Source organism: Lithobates pipiens, unplaced genomic scaffold (genome assembly GCF_037356315.1).
Source record: "Lithobates pipiens isolate NorthernLeopardFrog02 unplaced genomic scaffold, aLitPip1_a1.2 Scaffold_8, whole genome shotgun sequence".
Lineage (NCBI taxonomy): Eukaryota > Metazoa > Chordata > Amphibia > Anura > Ranidae > Lithobates > Lithobates pipiens.
In genome coordinates, this window is record NW_027507903.1 from 273440679 (window position 1) to 273466199 (window position 25521).

The following is a 25521-nucleotide window of genomic DNA, read 5'->3' on the forward strand; positions in this document are numbered from 1 at the left end:
TCATTTTACACGGTAGTTGCGCAGCAATTTTTCAAATGTGTTTTTTTTCACGAATATATAAAAAACAAAAAAACACTAAAGCTAACTAATTTTTTTTTATAAAGTGAAAGATGATGTTACACTAAGTAAATCGATACCGAACATGTCACGCTTTAAAATTGCGCACACTGGTGGAATGGTGCCAAACTTGAGTACTTAAAAAATATTTATTTTTTTCCAGATTACATGTTTAGAGTTACAAGGGAGATCTAGTGCTAGAATTATTGCTCTTGCTCTAACGATCGTGGTGTATGTAACCTGTGTGTATCTGGCTCTGATACTAGCCAGTGCCTCACCAGCCACCGACCTCACTGCACCTCGCTGCTTGAGATGCATACAGAGAACACCGCTTACATTCTCAGTACTTCTGCATTTCTTTCAGGCTTTGTTGTAAAGTATCAGTCCACTCCAGTTTATTTTGTCTGCAATCTGGTCATCTTGGAGCACTCCTGCTTGTGATGTTTCCATGTCCCTCGTAAAGAATATTCACAGCCAAAATTCAGATTTAAACTAATCTTAGAAATCTGAACATGATCATTGATGCAAAAAGCACAGGGGGAGAGGGAAGTTACACAGCACATACACTTCTACTGACCCTGTAAGGTGATCTGTATGTGCTGTGGGTGCAGGGGAGTACAAAGAACTATGCTGAATGGACCTTTGGACATTAGCACAGCTGCAAAGTGCTGGAGTCAATTAGTAGCTCACTAATTGATTTCACTTGTATGGAATTACCCTTTAAGACTTTGTTCACATGGGTTTACTAAAGCATACAACTGTGCGAAGGGACGGTTGCCCACATGGGATGTAGGGTTTCATACAATTGACATGAATAGGACTGCCGGCATGTAACATCTAATACAGCCCTTCACACAGGTGTACACTTTAGTACGCCCATGTGAACAAGGCCTTAGCCTGGCTCATAGTTGAAGGAAAGAAAATTGCTTGATTTTCCCATCAACAGTTGGTGTTGATGGAGGAATCCCTTCCGCATTGTTACTGTGTTCTGGTGGCAGGGAGCCTTCCCCACTGGCAGAATACAATAATCACTGCTGGGGACTATAGCTGCTGGCAGTAATCGAATGAAAATCCACAACAAGCTGGTTGTACCTGAAGTTGATCGATGGATAAACTTCAGTACAACCAGCCTGCCCATAAATGGACCAAATTATGGCAGGTTCCTGCTGAATTGGCCGAGTTTCAATTCATCTGTGGCAGCTTTAGGATGGCCATACATTGTTCATTTTTTTTCCTTCAGTCATGAATTGACAGAAAGAAAATTGTTTGATTCCCCCATCAACATTGTCAGTGTCCCCCTGTGCTACTGTGTTCTGCTGGCAGGGAGCTTTTCCCACCAGCAGAATACAATGATCACTGCTGACGGATATGGCTGTTGGTAGTGATCAAACAAAAAAAATGATAAACTGATTGTACCATAGTCAACAGATACATTGACTTCAGTACATTAGCCTACCCACAGATCGATTTAGGCTGAACTTGTCAAATTTCAATCCGTCTAAGAACAGAATTTTTTTTTGCAGAATTGAAGCTTTTACCATCACTTGCAGACACACCTCATTAATCAAATTATCATTCACACCTAATAAATTAGTAATTAAGATCCAGAAGTAACTTTTTTTTTTGTTTAGAAATAGTCACGCTGTAGGACAGAGGTAGATGGATACAGACTGCAAATATAAGAGATCCCTGATATGTAATTGCACTCATCTCTCCGGATAATTTAACAACAATATAAACAAATCATAAAATGGTGGTATGATAGAAACTATAAACCACATGGCATAACCTGCAGTTGACTAAAAGTGTGCAATGTGTAAATAGAACCATCTGTACTGTGGAGGTTTCTAATTATTTAAGAGTGGGGATTATTGTCTCATTTGTACCCATCTTTGGATATAAATAATCCTAGTAGCTATTGTTCAGCTTGATTAAGATGATGGAATGTAAGTGGTCATTGTTGACCTATGCTAGTTTGTACAGTATCATTTTGACACATTAGAACTTTGACTGACTTCTCGCTTCACCAACCATTCAGTTTCTAGGGCTTGGAAATCAATGATTATTTCTTCCATATGAGCTGGTATTCAAATAACAAAATAATTTACAGTTTAATAAATACGCAGACTATTTATTGGTATACTAATCACATAATTTTATTCAGTAAAAAAAAAACATGAGATTAAAGATACCATCATTTAGGTGGTTTGCACTTCCCAGATAATATGCTGGTTTCCAAACTCACCTATGATTATCAATAACTAAACATTGGCAGAAACCAATTAAATTACAACAAATATATTATACTTTTGAAAATGATTTAAGAGCAATAAATAAAAAGCAATGTCAAATAAAAAAGAAATCACATTTGCAATACAAAACATATTAAATAAACTCACTATACTAATAATGTGCAGTCAAGTTTTTTTGTTCTCCTCTAGGAATGAAAACATGCCAGTAAGTCCCTAAATAACATTTCCAGTTTGGCAATAAGCATTCTGTTGCTCATTCACATAATTCTTAATCTAACATCCATTTATAAAATAAGGCCTGGGCAAGCACATTTTAAATAGCATACCAGTTCTTTGGTAGCATGCAACTTGGCCTTTAGTAAATGTCCCCTTTAGCTGCACACGCACACAAAATATATATACTTCCTGTTAAATCTATATTTTATAGGCATGTACTATACACGTAAGACCTTAGAGACTGGAGATAGCATATAGAATGAGAAAAGAGTACATAATAAATGTTACACATTTATTTATTTGTGAAGAAAAAAGCTACAGATTCATGAGTTGTTGACTCTCAAGAACCAAATGAACTAGCTTGCTACACAAGCCATAAGTGTACAAAGAACAATCAGATAAATCTGAGAATAAGGGCACAAAAAACAAGTATAAAAACATGTTTTACCTTGATAAAACACAAACAGCAAATGTAAAAAATATGTGCAAATGCTTTTACAGCAATACAATACACTGAGTCATCCATCTTCAAAGAATATTTTTAAGCAAATACTGAAAAAAACAATTAGATTACAGTGAGCCACTGGATTTCTTGCTGGATTTTTTTATTTACATAATTTTATATATATGTCACTGTCCACCAATGCCAGTCATTAAATAGTAGCCTGTACGCAGTATAATTTTAAATAGATCTGCTAATGCAGCAAAAAGGTTTTGCTTGGTGTATATTTAAACCATTGCAAGTTTTCAAGCTGCACTGTGTTAGCCTGGAAATGTATGCTATGTTTGCCTCTGAGCAGTATGGTGTATTTATATAAATACCAATCCCCTTGGACTTCTGTTCTTCATTTTTAATGTACAGCCTTCTACTATGCATTTTACCCAAAATCATGCGGCACCAGCAGACACTTACTTTATCAACTAATCTGTACAACTACCTGTCTCTGGGAATTTTCCTTTGTATTAGTTAGGTGAAAGTTTTTGGCACCATTTAGTGTACCTGGTATTGCCCCTCCTGGCCTCTTCAATCCTACTTCTCAATAACAAATGGTGTCGCCATCAATTAGGGAGGGTGGCGTAATCACAGAATTTACTGTAAAAGGATCATGCATCTTGGGGTCATGGCATATATATGATAGACACCACAATTATACACTCAGTAGTCATTTCATTTAGTACACCTGCTTGTTAATGAAAATAAGACAGCAATTTGTGCAGATCACTAGAGAAAGCATTTGGGCATGGTCAAGAGATTCCATTGTTGTTTGAACTAGCATTAGAATGGAGAAGATATATGATGCATTAGGCGTTGACTGAATTGTTGGGGCTTGGTGTAGCAATTGCAGTATCAGACATTATTGACCCCATGATTGCACACGCTACAGGCATACCCCACTTTTAAGTACACAATGTGGTTTATTTACTAAAGCTGGAAAGTGCAAAATCAGGCTCACTTCTGCATAGAAACCAATGCGCTTCTAACCCCAGCTTGTTCAATTAAGCTTTGGTAATAGAACCTGGAAGCTCATTGGTTTCTATGCAGAAGTGAGCCTGATTTTGCACTTTCCTGTTTTAGTAAATAAACCCCATTGTGTACCTAAAAGTGGGGTATGCCTGTCTTAGTGTGTTTACAAAGTATGATGCATGAAAATATGCAGCGGCCAGCAGTTCTGTTGGTGAAAACACCTTGTTAAGTAAAGATCAGAAGAGAATGGCCAGACTTGTTTGAGCAGACAACTGCTCAATTCTATTCTTTATATTGGTGGCATGTAGAAGGGCATCTCCGAAAAGAATGCTACAATGTGTGCTGGAATACCAAAAATTAATTAAGACTGGAAATCATCGCCTGTCTGCTGAATCTTCATTTCTGCTGCTAGGGTTAGTGCTATTGTGCCAGCATTGCCAAAACCTTATAAGGAATACTGATAGGTGTACTTAAGAAAGAAGCTACTTTGTGTAATAATGGCATTATTATAGTTATTTCTAATTTCAGATACTAAAATTGCAATTAAAACACATACTTTGTGTTTGTGATTTTATATAGTTATTATAGCAATAGACTGAAAAAGGTCAATAAAATATTGCTTTTTCAGTGTACTGGGAAAAATGAACTGAAATGTGTGGTCATCTTCCTTTCACATGAGATATTCTGATTGTCCTTAAAGTGAAAAAACAAAAAAAAAAAGATGCAGAAAATGTACAACTAATTTAGCGCAGCAGATGCAGATTAATTTAGGTAGTACATCAAACTCATCTAACACTATCCTTAATACTCTCTGTTCACATCACCATTTTTGCTGGCTTGGGCAATCTAGCGTTACAATATTTTGTTTGCCCAGGCCTGTCTAGCATCCAAAATATGTAGGAAATCTAGACACACACTCTTTTGCTGTGGAAGTTAACATGCTACGTAACATTCATAATTAACCAGCTTCAACTTTCCCTTATTTTGCAGGATTCCATTCCATAGAATGTACACAAATTCTTTTCAATATTACTACACAGTACCTTCACTGTTCAGAGCCTAGTTGCTCCTAAGAACTTACCATAGGCACCATCTATTGACATCCCAGTGCCTGTGATTACCATTTTCTGAAGGGCTTAAAGTGGCTGTAAACCCTTACATATACCCAGACTAGCCTCAGGTGATACACAGAGATTAAACAAATCATCCTACATAAGTTGTACCTGTTTATCTGCAGTCTTCTCTTCTCTACATCTGTTCAAAGTGCTGAATTTTTGAAGCTTGTCTGAAAGAGGGGGCAGAGAGCTGAAGTTACACTCTGCTGAGCTCAGTGAGAAGAGTTCTGCGAGCTGATTGGAGGGAAGAGCCACCTCTGCTTCACACAGCACAAAGGGATGGAGCTGAGGTTGTTAATCTGCTGGAGGTCCCTCCCGTCACTATTTTTCACTTGGTGTCAGGAAAACTTGTCAGAAGTGATTTGGTCTGATAGAGGAATGAAGCAGTAGACCGAAATAGTGCCTAATGCTCTTTATTGAGACAAATACACACTATAGAGGGATATGTTTTGTTCAAATTTAATGTCTGAGGTTTACAACCACTTTAAAGCTCTCCTCCAGCTGACACAACTGGCCTTGCAATCTGTAACCATCCAGCCACAGCACCTGGGAAGATGGCACATCCTAAAACCTTTACAGTTCTTCTACTACATTCATATACTTTCTACTTGCCATTTCTTGAAGACACATTACAACATTCCCCACCTGTGAATTTTCCACTTTCTGTGAGCCACGTCTATCAACACTGTACAAATAAAATCCCATATAACATTTCCTATGCTATACTCTGAAATATTTCACTTAATCTATTTTGCTGACAGTGAAAGTAAAAAAATTGAATATGCTCTTCTGATTATTTACCAACAAATATCATTGCATGAAGGTATTTATGGTAAATTTATTTGGATAGGGCTCTTAAACTACGGTCCACAATAGATTTTGAATAAAATACCCGATCACGTGCAAAGAAAATAATAATACTGTATTTCTGTTTACACATGATTGGATGATGGAAGTCAGCAGAACTTCACCTTATTCACTAAGGCCATTCCTTGCAAAGTGAACAGCCCATTTGCCTTTAGTAAATCAACCCCATTGTCTCTTTCAGATAACAATAACTTTTAAAATTGTATTTGGCATATCTCTGTGAATGTTCCCTAAAATATTAAGCAAACGCACAAATCAAAAAAGGTCTAGGAAAATTCAGCAATATGTTGTACTTCACTAGAAAGCCAATAACTATATAGTCCAAAATAATACATTTGCATTGTATCCGTAAACTACACAGCCTTTTGGTGCAGCTTTTCACTGCACCAGCATCAGATTAACACTTATGAAAATCTTTCTGGCAAAGGAATTGTTTCTCTTGAATCACATCCCTGCTGAAAAAACAGCATTCTGTCATTGACAGATTTATGAACCTGTGCAAAAGGTTTATTTCTCCAACACATGGGCAGCTTCAAAAGAATATACTGAAGGTTTACCGTTAAACATGAAAATAGATTAAAATAGAAGTCTAGCCAAAAGTTGTTTTTTTACGTTTTGGGAAGAGTGGGGACAATTTGCATTATTTCCTGTCCCAAGACAAGGGACTCCAGCCCTTTCCTTCTCCGCTAAAAAGTTTTTTTTTTTTTGTCTATGTTCTTTATGTCATTTCCCATTAGCAGAAAAGGAAGTGAGCAAAGCTTCCAAAAGGTGACAAAAAACGAACAGTTTTAACCCTTCTTCATTTATATCCACGCAAAAAAAATAAAAATAAAAGGTTTGGCTAGACTTACGTTAAGCAAATTGAATCATGGCAACAAAATATGGATATCTTAATAAATATATAAAAGGCCTACCATTTATGGCAGTTTGTTCTCTTGGGAAAACAAAGATATGGATTATTATACTTTTAAATTAGTTAATTAATAAAATATGTGCAAGTACTTTTCTACCTGATAAACTCTATCCAGTTACCAAAATTTCTACCGGAGATAGAATAAACAAATAAAATACGTAAAAAAAAAAAGAATAGGTTTAAAAGCTAAAAAATTATATTTCAAGTAAAATGTTGAAAAAAATTACCCTTAATTTTATAAAGTCCACCCTAATAAAATGTACCTATTAAAATAAAAAATAATAATTATATTTGGGTTTATTTTTTTCTAGCACAAAAGATTTTATGCTCCCACAGTATAAAATGACTCTTATAAAAGGCATTCAAAATTCAGTTTTCCAAGTAGTTTGATTGTAAAGAAAAAAAAGAAGTGCAGTTGCCATGTTTTAACCGTGGTGCATTTTTTTTTCTAGACTTTACACTGTCAGCAAAGTAATGGCCTAAAGAACTTTGCTTTTCTAATTAAGCTTGTTGCAGATCTCCAAAGCTTTTTTGTAAACCTGAGTAACGTCATCCATATCTGTTAACAAAGAAAAACTGCTGTCAGCAAAACGATTACGAAAACGTTTCAGGTTCTGTGGACGAGAACTTTTTTGAGGCCTCTCAAAATCCTTAACAAAAAGGACATTTTCAGCTGATACACAACTACGTATTCTCTGTCGATTTGGCCTGCTACCTGTCAATTCAAGCAAATCAAATGAGTCATTTGAGAGGATGCTGTCATCACTAATAACACTGGACGGACGACTGTAGCTTCGAGACAATCCTTCCCCAGGCAGAAGTCCTTGTTCCATTGATTCCAGTGATTCTGTGGTGATACTAGCCATTGGTGAATCTGTACTGCTATTTGAGTATTTACTGTTGTGCTTTAAAATACCTTTCCGTCTACAGGAAAGGCTGTGAGAGACAGTTCGTTTAGTCTCACTGATGACTTGAGATGTTTCCCCACTTTCTGTTCCATCATTATCCAAAAGTTCAGAAGATTCACTCCTCTCTGGTGAAGAATAGTAGCCAGACTCCCTTTGCGGAGTCTTTTTTAAAATGCCTTTCTTTGGCATAGCTGTAGATTGCTTTGAACCACATATAAGTGGTTTGCCTACTTCCTTGGCATTCTTAGAACAGGCATCAATGATCCCTTTATCACTTTCAGTTTTGTAGGTAGGCGACAATACAGGACTAATAACTCCCTCAATAAAACCAGCACTGTGGCACCGATGCTCGCTATTGCTTCTTTTCTTCAGGATGCTTTTAGGTCGCTTTGATATGGTGGTCTCTTCAGAGCCATCCTGCAAAGACTGTGTAATGTCATTTCCCTTCTTGGATTTCTTCAGAGATCTCTGCCGCTCAAGTGATACTTCACATGGCTTTGAAAGGCACTTGCTTTTGTTTTCAGCCTCAAGCTGCCGGCTGGTTGAACGATGATGCCAGTTGATGAATCTTGCAAGCAATGGAGATTCTGAGTCCTTTAAGACATCACAGTCACATACACTACTTTTGTAGCTCCAGTTAACCCACCAGTGGTTTGCAATATCTTCAATGTTTGCTCGACGCTCAGGATTAACCATCAACATCCATCTGATTAGTCCTCGAGCATCTGAAAACACATTTTAGGAACATATAAATAATAGATTTTCAAATACGCAAACACTGTTTGACGGCTTTTTGTTTTATTGACCTAAAAGCAAGAGTAAGGTTGGCTATAGATTATACAATTTTCTTTCTTTCAATCACGGGTTGAAGAAGAAAAAAATGCTCAATTACCCCATCAACATAGTCAGTATTGTTGATGGGGGAATCCCTCCCGCAGAGTTCTCATATTCCAACAGTGGGAGGTTTCCCCATTGTGAGAATACAATCATTACTGCTGGCAGATATAGCCGCTGGCAGTGAAAAAAAAACCAACACACTGGTAGTAGTGAATTTGATCGATAGATCAACTTCAGCACAACTAGCCTGCCCATAAATGGATCGAAATGTGGCTGGCTTCAGCTGAACCAGTCAAACTTCAATTAGTCTGTGGGCAACTTTAGGCCTTTGCAGACACAGGAGGGATTGGAAATCTTAATAGAATCTGATGTGTGGTGATACAAAGGACAAGAACGAACAGATAATCAATTAGATTAGGGGCTAAATTTAGAGAGAGAATGTATAACAAGAAGTGCATACAGGTCATCCTGGGACAAGTAGTTTACTGCCAGCCACAATTTTTAGATCAAGTAAAGGAAGTAAAAGCACAGATGGATTACATAGTAGCTGGGGGGGGGGGGGGACTGTCACTTTAGGGGAAAAGGGGGTGGGGTAGGAAGGGGGGATTTCCATCAGGTGCATTGTTGGAAATTGGGGAGGACTAGAATTCAATTCAATGTTTGTCAATGTAGCTTGAAATACATTAATAGATGTTTTTATCAAATTATCTGGTCAGAGATAGTCGATATTTTTATTGAGGCGAGTATCATATCACAAAAAGAATAAAAGTACTTATGTTTCAAGATTTATTTAGGTGTCTAATTTCATTTTGCTAAAGAGCAGATTGAACATAGTCAGTTACAGTATCAGACAGTAGGGACCAGGGTAATCAATGTAAATATGTATAGGAAGCACTGACAACTTGGATAGGAATATTTTGTTGCTTAGCAGTGGACAGTATATATATATTCATAAACAGTGGTGACAGACAACAGTGAAAGTGACAATGCACTCCTGAGTAGTGGAGATTAAATGTGCTAGCAGCAGTGACAGGAACATTGCGCTAATGAACAGCAGCTAGTAGATATAGAATATAGATATGACAGACTGCCATAATTAAAAATGTGCTGCTCAGCATATGTACCATATGTATAGAGAATTGTCTTTGGGACAATTTGCTACTGAACAGTGGATGGTCATATGTATAGGTAGTGTTGACAGAAAACAGTGATAGGGAAATGCATGTCATATATGTTCAGGGATTATTGACAAATACGTGGTAAAACTTATTGTTCAACTGACAGGCACAGCTTGGCCAGATCACTCACACTCCCTGAAATATCTAACTGTGATTCATGAGGCCTTGAACAGGAGGTCAGATTTGACTACAAAGCTCTGGACTGTGTTCTTTCAAGAGGTTTTTTTTTGTTCTTTAATTTTATAATTCTGTTATTGGCATGAAATGAAGCTAAATGATAGTAATAATTTTTCTAATTTACTATGGAACATATGACTTAAACAAAACTATTATCTCATATTTTACTCTATGCATATGTTTGACAAAACCCAAAGGTAACCTAACACCTACTTCCCTGTGGAAATGTGGTTACCTGGGCATGAACAATGCATTCCCCTGAATACAGCCAACTCCATCTGATGTTTATCATAGATACAGTGAAGCCACAGGATATGTACAGGCATCTCTAGGTACTTGCTCTAACATGAGGATACCACTTAACACTGGAATATTATTTTATAATCACTCTCGAAAATATGCACACTATACCTGAACTCAGTCATTTCTAATTTTCCAAGGTGTTCAAAATAAATATCTACTAAAGGAATAGTAAAATCACTGCAAGAAAGATGGCTATTTGTTTGTATGGAAGTATATAGTTATTGCATTAATATTATTACCTGATGGTTGTGTTGGTTCTTTGTATTCTCCACTGCTTATTTGCCTAATTAGATTTTTGTGATCAAACCCATCAAATGGCATTGTTCCATAAACCAGAGTATACAAAAGTACACCAAGTGCCCAGCTGTCAACCTGTAACACAGACAATAACACATTTAATGGATATAAAACCTTGTATTGCCATTGGCATAAAGGGTTTTAGCTTAGAACATATACCAATTAACCATAACATTATCACCATCCACCATAACATTATGACCTTATATTGAGTAGATCACCCTTTTGCCGCCAAAACAGCCTTGACCCATCAAGGCATGGACTCCACAAATCTTCTGAAGGTATGCTGTGGTTATCTGGCACCAAGCAGTCAGTAGTAGATCTTTTAACCTTCGCTGGCTTGTCTTTTACCCACAGAGTATCCTGGTACCATTTCTTTCCCAGGTAAGCAATACCCACGTACCTCACCTGGCCATCTAATTCATCAGACCAGGCCACCTTCTTCCATTGCTTCATGGTCCAGGTCGGATGCTCACATGCTCATTGTAGGCACTTGTGGCTGTGGACATGGGTCAGCATGGGCTTAACCTGTCTGGTCTTGCAGCTATGCAGTCCCATACGCAACAAACTGCGATGCACTGTGTGTTCTGATATCTCTCCATTGGTACAAGCATTAACTTTCTCAGCAATTTGAACTACAGCAACTCTTCTATTGGATCGAACTACAAAGGCCAGCCTTTGTTCCCAACGTGCATTAATGAGTATTGGCCGCCAATGACCCAGTTGCTGGTTTTCCTTCCTTGGCCCACCCAAATTCAGGTGCCATTGTAACGAGATTATCAATCTTATTCATTTAACCTGTCAGCTGTCATAACATTATAACTAAGAGGTGCATATTTTAAAGCAAAGCCTCAGATAAGAATCAAGCTTGAAATATATACTGCCAAAAAGACAAAAGGACTTTTATTTCTGTACCTAGTTTCGTGACCAAGCAAGTCAGGCAGAACAGACAGATTCTCTACCTCCACTGCGGCAGCACAGCTTCGTCAAGAACACTGGTCAAAATACAGCCCAGCCTGCTGACTGGCAAATGAAGGAGTAACAGCACAATGATAAGCTCGTGTCCCTGCTTGTTTTGTCCTTACTTCTGTCAATCACATGTGCACTGAAACAGACTGACTTGGAAAGAGTGCTGCCCTTTCTTCTGTGTGTTGCTATACAAGGAATTACAATAATGCCTGAAATGAAAAATATAGGTACCTACACAATTAGCATTTTAAAGTAAATTGTATTAATTTTTTAATGCTATATAACTGCATTATGTGGTGTATTTAAATCTGCCTGGAATTCACACAGATATAAAAGGGTGTCCTTCAATTCTGTATTTTTTTTAGCATTCATTGTAAAAAAAGTTAAATCTCCCTTTGAACTATACTCCTGTACTGCCCAGCACATCAGCATTCAGACTCGAAGAGGAAGGGACTTCACTGTATGCCAATCAAACTTTATGGTTTTATACAGTGCTGTGATCCAACATCTGGAGTTTGTCAAATGGAAGAGAGAGCACAGAGATCACATCATCAGTGAACTACTGTTTCTTCCTTATCCAATCACAGTCTTGAGCAAGCTATCGATTTGCCTTCAATATATAAAAAATAAGTGGTCATGGTCAATTAAGACTGGTTTACTGAAGGAGTTGAACATGTCCACTTGCAGCTATGCTCTTTGCAAAGTAAAAATTCACTCATCTCAGATAAAATTAATTGAAGCTCTGCTGACGTCCATCGTTCAATCATTTTAAGTAAAAATCTATTTTCCCCCATTTTCCTTGAACGTGATAGGGTATGCTTTACAAAGTGAATTTTCATTAAGTTTCACCTAATTTACTAAGCTAAGTAAAATTTCCCTTTGCAAAGTTAACTTGCTCTGTACTCCTTTAGTAAATCAACCTCACATGTATAGTATCTGGCAAAGGAGCCTGGATTAGAAAACCGACTTAACAAAAATTGAGAATTTTTTGGCAGGCAAGACAATTCACAAAACATGCATTTCAGCTGTTTATAGCCATTTGCTTAAACTTATGTAGCCTTGAGCTGTTGAAGCTAAACACATTAGGCTTATAGTTACTTAGTAACTAGCATGGAAAAGGGAACAAGTCTATTAAGTTTAACATTTCCAAAGCACCTGCAGTTTTGGTCTAGGAGACTGCCTGACAAAACTTCTTGAACACCTGTGGCCAATTTTGCATAAATAAGGAAAAAAAAATAGTTTCTTACTGCATACAAAAAGTTGGCCTAAATTCCTGCATTAAAATATACAGTGCATCTATATTTTAGTAAGCATACCTATGCATACCAAAATTAGAAAATTGTCCAATTGTTTTTTTAAATTACATTACTGACTTTGCCATTACTGTGGTAGGATGCTCCACAGCACAATGGATAAGCACAGTTAAAAAAAATTAATTCCTCCACTCCGCATCAGCTTTTACATAAACAAAGTCTATTGCCTCGAGTTTTTCTATTGTTAGTCAAGCCTTCCAATTCCCTGCCTAGGGCCAGTGCAGTGTTTATCATCCTTTCTCAAGTTTCAATATACTGCTTGCACTGAGCTAAGGATAAGTCTGTGCGTACAGAATAAAGTCTGCCTGGAACATGTACAGAGCTAAAGTCAGAAACTCAGCTGACTGGCCATTTTCTACGTTTTTTTCTCACTGTTTGGTGGAGCACTGTGTTCAAACGTGAGGAAAGAGTATTAAAGATGACAAGCCCTGAACCAGCCTCAGACAGGCTGGGAGGTTATAACAATGGATTCCTAGCAATGGAGGGCATATTTTATTTTATGTAGTAATTTTTGTTTCAAATTATAGTAAACCTATTTTTGCAGAACACATTATTAAAACTTAAAAAATACTTCCAGCAAAGCTGGTAGAATCAGGTTTGCTTTACAGGAATATGAAGATCATTGGCATAAAAGATCAATCTTCCAAACATTTAAAATCAACTTTATATATGTTTATACGTCTAAATTGAAATACTTTTAAACCTTTTAAGTTTCAAATTAAATAACCCCAATTCATGCAACCTTAAAGTGGTTGTAAAGGCTCAAAGTTTTTTTACTTTCATGCATTGTATTGAATCGGAAGGAAAACAACAGCGTGTCTTTTTCCAAGTTGGGTAGGCTGAAGTTAATGAATGCTTCACATTTATTTGTGAAGCATTAGAGGGCTTGAATCAATCTGTTCCATGTCGAGTTTCTCTCAATAAAATAGGGATTTAAACTCTTATTTGATGTCCAAGTAAGTTGGCACATTAGAGGAAGTCTATTTTTTGAGTATGTCTCTGCATGCAACCAACAGACTTTTATGAATTCATGGCAAGCAATGGGAAAGTGTCTTAGGTCAGTTTAAAGTGGTCTGGGCTGCTGGAGAGCCATAACTAAATTACATTACATAGGGATCTTTTGGTATGGAGCATTGCGCGACCCCAAAGATGAAAATGGCCATCTGGTCTATGAAGTTAGATATATGCTAGCATGACCAGCAGCTATGGGTGAGAGAAGGTCTATAAGAGTCACATAGTGCAAATGTGGCTAACTGACGTGATTTGACCAGATTGTTCTTTACCAAGAGAAATAGAATAAAAACTCTATGGAGGAATTTGAAAAAAGACTCTCTCTACTTTTCGCTGGCTACTAGCTTCAAAATCTTGTAGCCACTGATACAGCTCTTCTTCTGAAAAGTCCTTATACCAAGTAGATACTGAGGGCGACGAAAGAGGTGTTGTGAGGTGCAAGTTGCTAAGTCGATAGATGTCTGAGACAGAGTAAGTTTTTTTATGTCGTAAACGGTGTATCAAGGATAGCTGAAATTTCTTGGTTTTCAGTACCATCAGCAGTAACCCCGAGCCAGATCACATCGCTGAATCCAGGATGAGTATGCTTATCTTGTCCCCTGGATCCAGCGATGTCTCCCCGCAGTTTCGTCATTCAGACGTCATCTGGAGCCTGATGACGTCTGAATGACGAAACGTGTAGGGCATGGCCAGACAGCATACACCTCTAACTCAGACGGCGAGGCAGCCGAGCGGGACCTTTTTTAAAAAAAACAAGCAGCATAAACAAACGAGATTGCATTGATTGCTTGTGAGTAATTTTATGTTCATTTAAATAAAATCTCAAATTATAAACGTACTACACCATGGATATGCCTCTTCCTTGTTGCATATAACGTGGCACGCTATACCAACGGAGGAACGAGGGACTCCCAGAACCACAGCAGAGGCAAGCCAGAAAGCAACACAGTGGCTTATACTGTGGAGGCTGATCCACCCCGGACGGGGCTATACCTCTGGTGAGAGCAATTACATAAGTGGTCACCGAGCACCGGGAGCAAAAGTTGAAGTCACCCCCTCCCCTCCCCCCCACTTATAGAAGAATATTCACCATTTTTTTCCACTATTTCTTTCACCATTTTTTCACAGTTTTTTTCACTATTTTTATCATCAATTTTATAATCAATTTTTTATCACATTTCTTCCATTTTAATATTCATTATTTATTTTTTATATCTTCCCTGCTTTTTTTATATTTTTTCCATCCATTCACGGACTTTTCATCACAGGATATTTAATATGTGCACAAATGGACATATGATATGCAAAACAGATAATTGATTGGTTAATTATTTTATTTTGTTTTCTTGCAATTGAATTCTGTGTACTCTAACACTGGCACAAGTTTGTTCACTGGCACTTGCACTTTAATATTGTAATTTAGGTATTGCATGTTCCATTAGTTTTTCTATGGCACATTGATTTTTATGATTTATTGATTTCTATGGTTTACTGATATCTATTCATAAGCATACATATATAAGAATAATTACTACAGATTACTATTAGGTATTACACAGAGAGTTTCTCACTATTATTCGTTTACTTTCAATTACTAATTTTTTATTACTTACCAGCATGCTGGAAAATTTATGCAAATTGTAATTATTTATTTACTTTGAGTCTAAAATGGTATAGCACCAAGTCTATTTTCTTCCCTCATTTCTTTTCATTGTTTCACCCACATTGGGTGGAAATTTAAATAGAGGCTGCTCTTACCAGAACTATACCCAACAGCTCCATAGCGCGACCTTACCCCCCCCCCCCCCCCCTTCTTGCTCTTACTATGCTTCAAAAGATGCTTTTGGCAGGAGTTTTTTCCCCGCCCCACCAGTGTGAAAGGATTAATTAATCTTAATGGAAATAGGTTTTTGTGAGCTTTTCAGGTGATTTGTTTTTTTTATCACAAAAGCACCTGAATAACACCTCAGTGTGAAAGGGGTCTAAGTAATTAGTATGTGACACTATATTTTTGTTATTGGTATAAATACAGAGGTTTGTAGATAAAACTAGAAAAATACATCTTTCTAGCCTCCCTGGCGGTATTCCCGAGTCTGGCTCGGGGTGAGATTTAAATACCATAAGCGGTATTCCCGAGCCAGACTCGGGACCGCATCACTGGAACCATGGAGGGGTTTACTTACCTTGTCCCCTGGATCCAGCGATGTCCCCCCTGCTATGATCTGCGAGCCGTCCTTCGCTCGATCTGTGACATCGCCGGGCTCCGTTCTCTGCGAGCATTGCGACGCATGGGGACGGAGTTCGGCTCCAAATTCAAAAAGTAAAATACACAGTATAGATACAGTATACTGTAATCTTACAGATTACAGTACTGTATCAAATAATTACACATCCCCTTTGTCCCCTAGTGGTCTGTCCAGTGCCCTGCATACAGTTTTATATTATAAATACTGTTCTTTATGCCTGGAAACTGGAGATTGTCCATAGCAACCAAAAAAAGGTTATAGACCGGCTAGAAAACAGCGATAATAAATTAGAATCACTCACAGAATTGAGTAATCAATAGTAATTTGTGGTGAAATTCATCATCAAACACTAAAAGTAATGACAGCGACAATTCTGCAACTCAGCATATTTCAGTGTTTTTGATTTAATTACACTATTGAATAATTTTTATTATTAATATATTATAATTTGGTATAATTATTTATAGTTATTTATTATATTTTAATTTATGATTTTGTTTTTCAAACTTTATCATACCCGGGATGTCTACTAGACTCTGGTTTGGACAGATTTAATTGAGTTATTCCTAAGAATTACAGGCCTACAATATAAAACGCCAAATTATTTATTTTATATATATATATATATATATATATATATATATATATATATATATATATATATATATATATATTTATTTATGATTTCATATTTAAAATTTTATCATACCTGGAATGTCTATTAGACTCTTGTTTGAACAGATTTAAGTGAATTATTTCTAAGAATTACAGGCCTACAATATAAAACGCCAAATTTCCATGCAAAATAACTGTACCGCTTTGAGCACCTAAAATCTGAACTAAACATACCGCCAGGGAGGTTAACAGCTGCTGAGAAAAGATACAGTGGTGTTCAAATTAATAGCAGTCCAACATCACTAACCAGATAAATCAATGTTTTTAGTATAAATTATATTTCTACATGGCAAATAATTTATTAGTAGGTGTAATAGAAAACCAACTGACCCAACAATCATGACATGCATGCTGCCGTTTAATTGAATCATTAATTGAAAGGGGAGTGTTCAAAATAATAGCAGTTTGGAGTTCCATTAGTTTGGAGTTCAACAGGTGGCCCTTATTTAAGAATGAAGGCAGCAAATGTTGTACATGCTGGGTATATTGCATTTCTCTCTGAAAATCGAAGTAAAATGGGTCATTCCAGAAATTGTTCAGAAGAACAGTGTACTTTGATTAAAAAGTTGATTGGAGAGGGGAAAACATATAAAGAAGTGCAGTAACTCATAGGCTGCTCAGCTAAAATTACCTCAAATGTTTTAAAATGGCAACCAAAATCAGAAAGAGGTGGAAGAAAATGGAAAACTACCACTCAAATGGATCAAATAATATCCTAAATGACAAAGACTCAGCCAATGATCAGCTCCAGGGTTATCAAAGAAGGTCTAAAGTTACCTGTGAGTACTGTAACAATTAGAAGTTGCCTTTGTAAAGCCAAGTTATCAGCAAGAAGCCCCTGCAAAGTCCCACTGTTGAAAAAAACAATATTGTGCTTAAAGTGGTTTTGTTTGTCTTTTACCAACAGGTAAGCCTAAAATAAGGCTTACCTATCAGTAGAGGAAATATCTCCTAAATTTGTAGTGCGCCAATGTCATCATCAGCGCATGCGTCATGAAAAAAACGGACCACTGTGCCATCTCTTCTCCCAGTGTGTGCCGTGACTGACACTGAATCCAAGCCACAGTACACTGTGAAGACAGTGAAAAATGGGGGCGCAAGCGTTCGTGATATGGGGATGTTTCTCATACTAGGGAGTTGGCCCTATTTATTGCATACCATGGATGATGGATCAGTTTGAATACATCAAAATACTTGCAGAGGTCATGTAGTTTTATGCCGAAGAGGAAATGCCATTGAAATGGGTGTTTCAACAAGACAATGACCCCAAGCACACCAGCAAGCGAGCAGTATCTTGGTTCCAGATCAAGAAAATTAATGTTATGGAGTGGTCAGCCAAATCCCCAGATCTTAATCCAATAGAAAACTTGTGGGGTGACATCAAAATGCTGACTCTGAGGTAAAACCAAGAAAAGAGGATTATGTAATGTAGTGCAATCGTCCTGGGGTAGAATACCTATTCACAGGTGCCAGAAGTTGGTCGACTTCATGCACAGATGTGAAGCAGTTCTAAGAAACAGTGCTTAAACAACTAAATATTAGATTAGTCATCCACAGGAAAGCTAAATCTTCAAGCATTTTTCAGTTTATACAGTAAATGTTTGAGTTTGTAAAGAAAAATTCAGACACTGTTATTTTTTGGAACAGCTTAATATTCATTTTCTTCCCTTTCTGTAAAGAAATACAATTTGAAACATTTCAATAACAATAGACTGTGCAGTTTTCCCAATGCATTTGCGTGTATTGAAATAAAAGCTATTATAAGAATTTTGAGCTTTACTCACTTTTTTAAACACACTGCTATTATTTTGAACACAACTGTATATGCCTAATACAGAATGCATTGTTTTCTTTAACTTTTTGCATTGTGAGAAGAAGCACTAGAGCAGAAGTATCGTGAAACAGTGTTAAGCTGTGCCCATGTACATTTCAATTAAAGGCTATGTTCCCCTTTATTTAAAAAAAAAAAAAAAAAAAAAAAAAGTGTATGTGTTATCCTTTTTTTTTTTTTTTTTGCACTCTTAAATCAGTGGATCACAAGTGCCCTGTCAAACCCCTGCAGACACTTTGTATGGGCCGTCAGTTACTGAGATGCAGGAAGGGTCAATGGACTACGAGGATGCTAATCGGTGCACTAGTAGTCCATTGAGAACAAGCTTGTCAGATCACTGTGCATGAATGACGTGGCTGTGCATGGAGAGCCCCACACAGCCGCTCCGATTTCAAATGTAACAGTGGGGGGTGAGGGGGTTGGTGCACAGAAACCTGTTACACCCTAAATACAGGAATATTCAATACATGTCTGCAATACATGCACATTTTCCTGTGTTTTATCCCTTTAAAATCAATGCAAGTACAGAGAAATACCTTTTAATCTGCTAGAATTTGAGCTGAAAACACAGTGCCTTTGCTGCACCGAAATCCCAAGCCATTTTATCAGCCCAGTGTAGCTATTCTTTGCTGTACTACAGAACACTTCCCAGTGAGGAGTGTTCTGTAGTCCATCAGGGGAGAACATAGTCGGGTTCTGATAACACTGCTTGGGATTTCAGTGCAGCAGAGTTTGTTGTGGATCAACAGGTAATTTTCTGTGCATGCAAAGAGACAAAAACATAGGAAATATGACTGTACAAGGAAGATGTTCTGTTTTTTTTTTTTAAAGCTGATCAGTTGTACATCTATATATAAACATTTAAATCTGTTAATTCCCCTTAACACAGCCTAAACACACTTCTAATCATTCAATTTCACTTGCCATTTAACTGTCCAAGTTGCCATTATTTTAATATATTTCTGCATTGTGCCACCCTTCCCTTGAGTTTTAATAATGATATATTATTTTGTGATAGTAGAAAAAATTTAAACATTACCTTTGATAAAATGATTTTGAGGACCTTTCTACTTTTCACATTTTGTAATTTGTGCCAATGCGTAATATGACCACAGATTAGCGCCACCCAACAACCTGTCGACCTGACCCCCAGTGTGACAACACACTGCTCAGCATTCATAGTCTGGGTGACAAATTTCTGTCTAATTATAGAAAATTGGATAACAAATGGAGAGGCCAACAAAGTCTGCTAGGTGCCAGATATTATTTTAAATGTTACAATATGGGCCATAAATAACATCCACTGTCAAGCATCTCCTTTTCAGGTGTTTTCATTTTCTGAACACTTTGTTTTCTGCAATAAAAACAGAAGCGAGTGCACAGGCCACTTACTGAACACATGACCTAATAAGTCCCTTAGATGGATGGATAACAAATATGAGTATTGAAGATTACATAGGAAAACTGCTAACTGTAATTTAGCTATTTGAAAATAGTTTATTATTCTTAAATATACAACAAACATCAGATTTTCTGAGTTTTCTGTATCTTTCCAAAAAACAAAAAAACGATTCTGTTTCTGTAACAGCAGCAGTCTACAGGTGTGTACACACTATAAGAAAATCGGGCCAATGATCACCCAGTTTTCCTCGATGTCTCATAGCAAGTTGGAACCAAGGAAGGAAATAATGTATAAAAATTCTCGTACGACAAAGTCTTTTTTCTTTTGTTGTTTCTGATCATACGTAGTCCTTTGGATCAGATTTTTTTCGGACAAAATTAGTACACATTAAATGAAAATTGTTTGTTCTGTTCACATACGAGAAAAATTTTCTAGTTTGATCCTATGAAAATTTTTGTTTGGAAATTCTGAATCAGAGGACGAAAGTTGTGTACACCCTATACAAAAATCGAATGATCGTGCCTCGTGCAGAATCTTTTCTTTCGATTTTCTCACAGTGTGTACGCAGCTTACCTGTAGAACATTGGAAATATCTTACACCAACTTATGTAAGAAGCCCAGTGCTTGGTGACTCAAAGGTTCCTGAGATAATAAAACAAGACAACCAACCATCCACATCACACACTTAACTTACAATGCAAAACAATAAAGCATATATACTTTACCTCAGGACCTCGATATGGTCTCCCATTTACAATCTCTGGCGATGCATAAAGTGGACTTCCACAAAATGTCTGCAGAAATTTGTCTTTATGATAGAGATTAGAGAGTCCAAAATCAGCAATCTGCAAGACAAAACAAAAGACGTTTTTGTAAAATCCATGCTAAAAAATAAATAAATAAAAAAATAAAAAGCACTATATGTAAATTTCTTATATTTGCTAATTTTTAGGTACCATTCCAAGTAGGAAAAATAGACAACTGATCTTCTGGGGCTAATGCACTTGAAAAAATAGAGATTGTTTACGTATTAATGTAAATGTAAATGGAAATTTTTTCCCCTCATTTTGAATAAAGTAAGGGAGGGTTATAACCCCTGTTAACTTTTTTCTAGCTGTGTTCCATTGAGAAGATTTCCCTTCACTTCCTGCCCCAGAGCCAAAGCAGAAAGGGAGAGGAAATCGCCCCAAAGTGAGGGAATCCCTGGCTGTCCCAGGGGTCACTAGAAGTAGCTAACTTTCAGGTGACGACATCAAGTTTTTGATTTTCTTTTACTTTCACTTCCAGTGTTAAAGGTAAACAGGACAAATAGAGAAAGCAAATCCCCCTGCTGGGCATACAGACAGTTACAAAAAAAAAACCCACAACTGACAGGTGTTTTAATCTTTCTCCAATCTATTTAATATGTAAGCCCCGTACAAACGAGAAGAATGCCAGGACATTTTAACTGACATTTTGCCTGTGTGTATGTCAGATGTGCATGCTGGAAAATCAGCAGCCAACCAACTCCCGATCAGCGGGCTCAGCCAATGGCAGAGAGCACTGATTGGAGTGTTCTGGCAGAGGGGCCGTCACCCTGTCACAACACAACACAACAGCTCAGCGGGAGAGCTCTGCCCGAAGCTGACAGGTTTTTTTTCGTGCAACCCAAAAAAAACTGTAGTGTGTACCTTGCTTAAGCCTTTAGTTATACTTTAAGTTAACCAATTATGCACTAATACTTTTGCTTCCACACATATGTTTCAGTATTCAAAGTAGACACCAAACACTTTACCATTAGTCAGTTTGCAAATTAAAGATCCATTAAGGCAAATAAATAGCCATCTAAGAAACCCAATTGTAAATTAATCATATTAAAAAAATTGTAGTAAATAATATTTATTTTTAGATATATATGTTTATGTCAGATCTCTTAGTGCCACTGGCTTGTCGCCACCAAGGCTGCCAACCCCTGGTGACTTTTTTCTACTGACAAAACATGGCAAATTGACTGACTAAATGTTAAATTCACCTTTAAAGGAAATAATAATAAATGCACATATTTTTGCAGGAAAAATGTGCATTTATTTATTTGATATATAGATATATATATATCTATATACCTATCTCTCTCTCTCTCTCTCTCTCTCTCTCTCTCTCTCTCTCTCTCTCTCTCTCTCTCTCTCTCTCTCTCTCTCTCTATATATATATATATATATATATATATATATATATATATATATATTTATTGATAGATATATATATTAAATATTATATTTTGTTATTGGGTTTTTATATACCGTACTTTGAAGTGATAATGTTTTTTACATGATAACATGACCCCCCCCCCCCCCCCATAGAGTTATACTAGGCGGGGAGTTGGAATTGGGGTCAGCATTTTTGGGAGGCTTGACTCTCTACACCATTACAGGGTATTGCTCTTAAACAGTTCAATTGCTTTGCAAATCTGGGGGAGCCATGTAGACTAGAGTGTTATGCTGGTCATACACTGATTGAAATTCATCCGGGTTCAGCAGGGATGATTGACTTCTGTCATATGGACGAGTTGGAAACATATTAATCAGCAGCTGCACCCACTGATAAGTGTTTAATAACAGTAGGGGAAGCTGCTGTCAGAATAAAATGTCTTAGCAGGGGGGATTCCTTTATCCATCTCTTTTGTATGGCTGGAGGAATCCATTTTTTTCCAGCCCGCTGGTTGAACAGAAAACAAAAAATACAATAGTGTATGGCTGTCTTCACAATAATAATGTCTCATTTACAGATGGTCTGGATTCCTCTCTCTTATCAATTCTGCCTAGCTGGCTAATAGGAAGTTGCTCCTAATCCTTCAGACGTGTGCCCTGCCAATCAAGAGTAATATAATAAAACACTTACTAAGCTAATGAATCTGTGCTGCTCACTGACCATGGATCAATGTCTGTAGAAGTCTAAGCATATTTTCCCTAAAACTGCATACTATTCTTTCCTTAACAAAACACATAGTTTTCAATGACATGAAATGTATGAAACATGAATTGCAAAGCCTGATATATTTGTTTTTTTTTACAGAGGAGCGGTTTCAGCAGCCATGTTTTCATTATGGCTATTCAGGAAAAAAGTATTTACATTAAAGTCCACTCCCATCCTCACAGACTGATACTTATCGGATTTTCCCATTAAACTTGTCAGGCTCCTTGAAGCAAGATTAATAGGATTTCAGATTACTTCATGGTCTTGGCACTTAAAAAGCAGCAACATAGCTATCTAAACCAGGAAGAAAAATATGGAAAGGTTTTCAAGAAATTCCATATTTGCATGCCTCTCTTTGGAAAGCACAGCCATCATTTATTAATATAATCATTCTGATCAAGCATTAATATTAAATAAAGAATTATAGAAAAACACTTGAAGCATACTTGTAAATAAACAACATAACAGTTGATAACCTTTAATGTGACAATAGTTTCATTTCAGATGTTTTACCCATGAAAGGGTAGTTGAATTCATAGCTCAATTGAAGCAACACAGCAAGTAAGCAGACGTTCTAACTTTCCTAAGTTTATTCTGGTAAAAAAATGGGTGTCAGTTTAATATCAGGCATGCCCTTGCCAGTGGTTAATCTGCATACCTTCCTCTCTACCCCCTGAACTACACTTCTGTATGAAAATGTATACTCAAAGTATGAAAAATAAAAAATGCTAATTTAAAGCTGAATCCTAAATATTTGGGCATAATTTGTCTCTGATGTCATCATGCTCGCTTGCTGGGTTGATTTACATGTTTGACTCTGCATTAACTTTTGTGAGTACCTATTTTAAGTGTTAGTTTAATCGCAAATCTTCACTATGACGTTCCTTTGTTTTCCTCCTTCTGCTGGGTGCCTTTTTATTATTATTATTATTATTATTATTCAGGATTTATATAGCGCCAACAGTTTGCGCAGCGCTTTACAATATGAGGGCAGACAGTAAACTTACAATACAATTTAGTACAGGAGGGATCAGAGGGCCCTGCTCGTTAGAGCTTACAATCTTGAAGGGAGGGTCAAGTTGAAACAAAAGGTAATAACTGTGGAGGATGAGCTGATGGAGAAAATGAAAATACAGTTAGGTGTGGGTGGGGTAGGCTTCTCTGAAGAGAAGTGTTTTCAGGGATCGTCTAAAAGCTAATAAAGTAGGAGATAAGCGGACAGATTGGGGTAGGGCATTCCATAGGATTGGGGAGGCTTTGGAAAAGTATACACTGGATGAGACTGGTGCTGATTTAAAGGATGCGTAGGCTGCATTCTGTGCTGATCCAGTTACAATATCTTATTAATGTGCTGAAGACCTCATACAAAGGAGATCAAATATATTTATTAAGGAGATGGTGTATGCACAGGTGGTGGAAAACTGAAGTGGTCACATTTTTTGGATGACACTGCTGCACAACATTATGACACAAAAACATTTAAGTTATATAACGGACTTTCACTGCTGGACTATTTATTGTTTCTATTTACTACTATTTGTGGAAATATTTTGAGTATGATTGTATATAAAATGTATATGAGCGATGTATTCTGTGGATTTAAAGGGATAGATCAACACTATAATTTCATAAATATATTAATAGTCAAAGAATATAGATCATCATATGCAAATCTAGATTTTACCTTAAAGTTGCAGTAGCATTATCCCTGTGCTGTACAGAAAAAAAAAGCTGTGGGTGGAAAATTTTCTGCAAAGGTCCAGATTTGCCCCATCTCCCTATTAGTTCTGTGACAGGAGATCAACAGAATGTCTCTAGAGCTGGAGTAAGTGCTGCCAAGCTCCATCTTTTGCATTAACATTTCTACCTGTATGCCCATTTTTAATTTTGTCATTAAGTCCCACTTTAACATTGTTTTAATAAAGTTTTCAAGGCTAAATCAAGGCTAAATTAATATTTTATAACTGTTACTGACCCTTCCTTCAATAATACAGGGGCCCCGTCTATGTTTATGTTTGTTCAGTGGACTAAAATTCTACACTTGAAACCTAGAATATAGGTGTATTATATTGGAAGATGGTGCTACAATAGCACGTTTCACTTACAGGTGGTGCTGTATCTGAACTCTTACATTGATTTAATTTGGCAGAGGGGGTCCTGGAGGAATTGGACGCATTAATCAAGTAGTTGGAGGAAATCAGCACCTGCCCACAATTAGTCCTGCCTTCTGCTGTCTGGATTGGCAGAACTGACTCTGTTACTGAAACCCTCCCGCTGTGTGCTGCAGTGTCTGGGAGAGAGAGCATGCAAGACTCAAAAATAGTATTGAATGCAAAATCAGTCAGCGCAAAACAAAAACTTTCTGTTTAAAGTATAAGTAACGGAGCAGCTGAACACTAAAGGTAAATATAAAAAAAACCTCAACGAAACATCATAAACAGAGCAGTGCAGTGCTGAAACAAACCCCGCTATTAGTGCTATATAAAGTCTCGAGATAAACAACAACATAAAAAGGAAAATGATACAAAGTGAATGAA

At 37.0% G+C, this 25521-nt stretch overlaps 1 protein-coding gene across 1 annotated transcript in view; it reads right to left on the bottom strand.

Moving 5' to 3' along the window:
- Positions 1 to 2160: 2160 nt before the first annotated feature.
- The window catches only part of NUAK1 (NUAK family kinase 1), a 154331-nt gene continuing 130970 nt past the window's right edge, over positions 2161 to 25521 (bottom strand). The window contains exons 5-7 of the mRNA XM_077472017.1: positions 20758 to 20877; positions 10528 to 10660; positions 2161 to 8518 (exon numbers count right to left, since the gene is read on the bottom strand). Of these exons, the coding sequence (XP_077328143.1) occupies positions 7383 to 8518; positions 10528 to 10660; positions 20758 to 20877 (1389 nt within the window). The 3' untranslated portion in view covers positions 2161 to 7382. The remainder of the gene's footprint in view (positions 8519 to 10527; positions 10661 to 20757; positions 20878 to 25521) is intronic.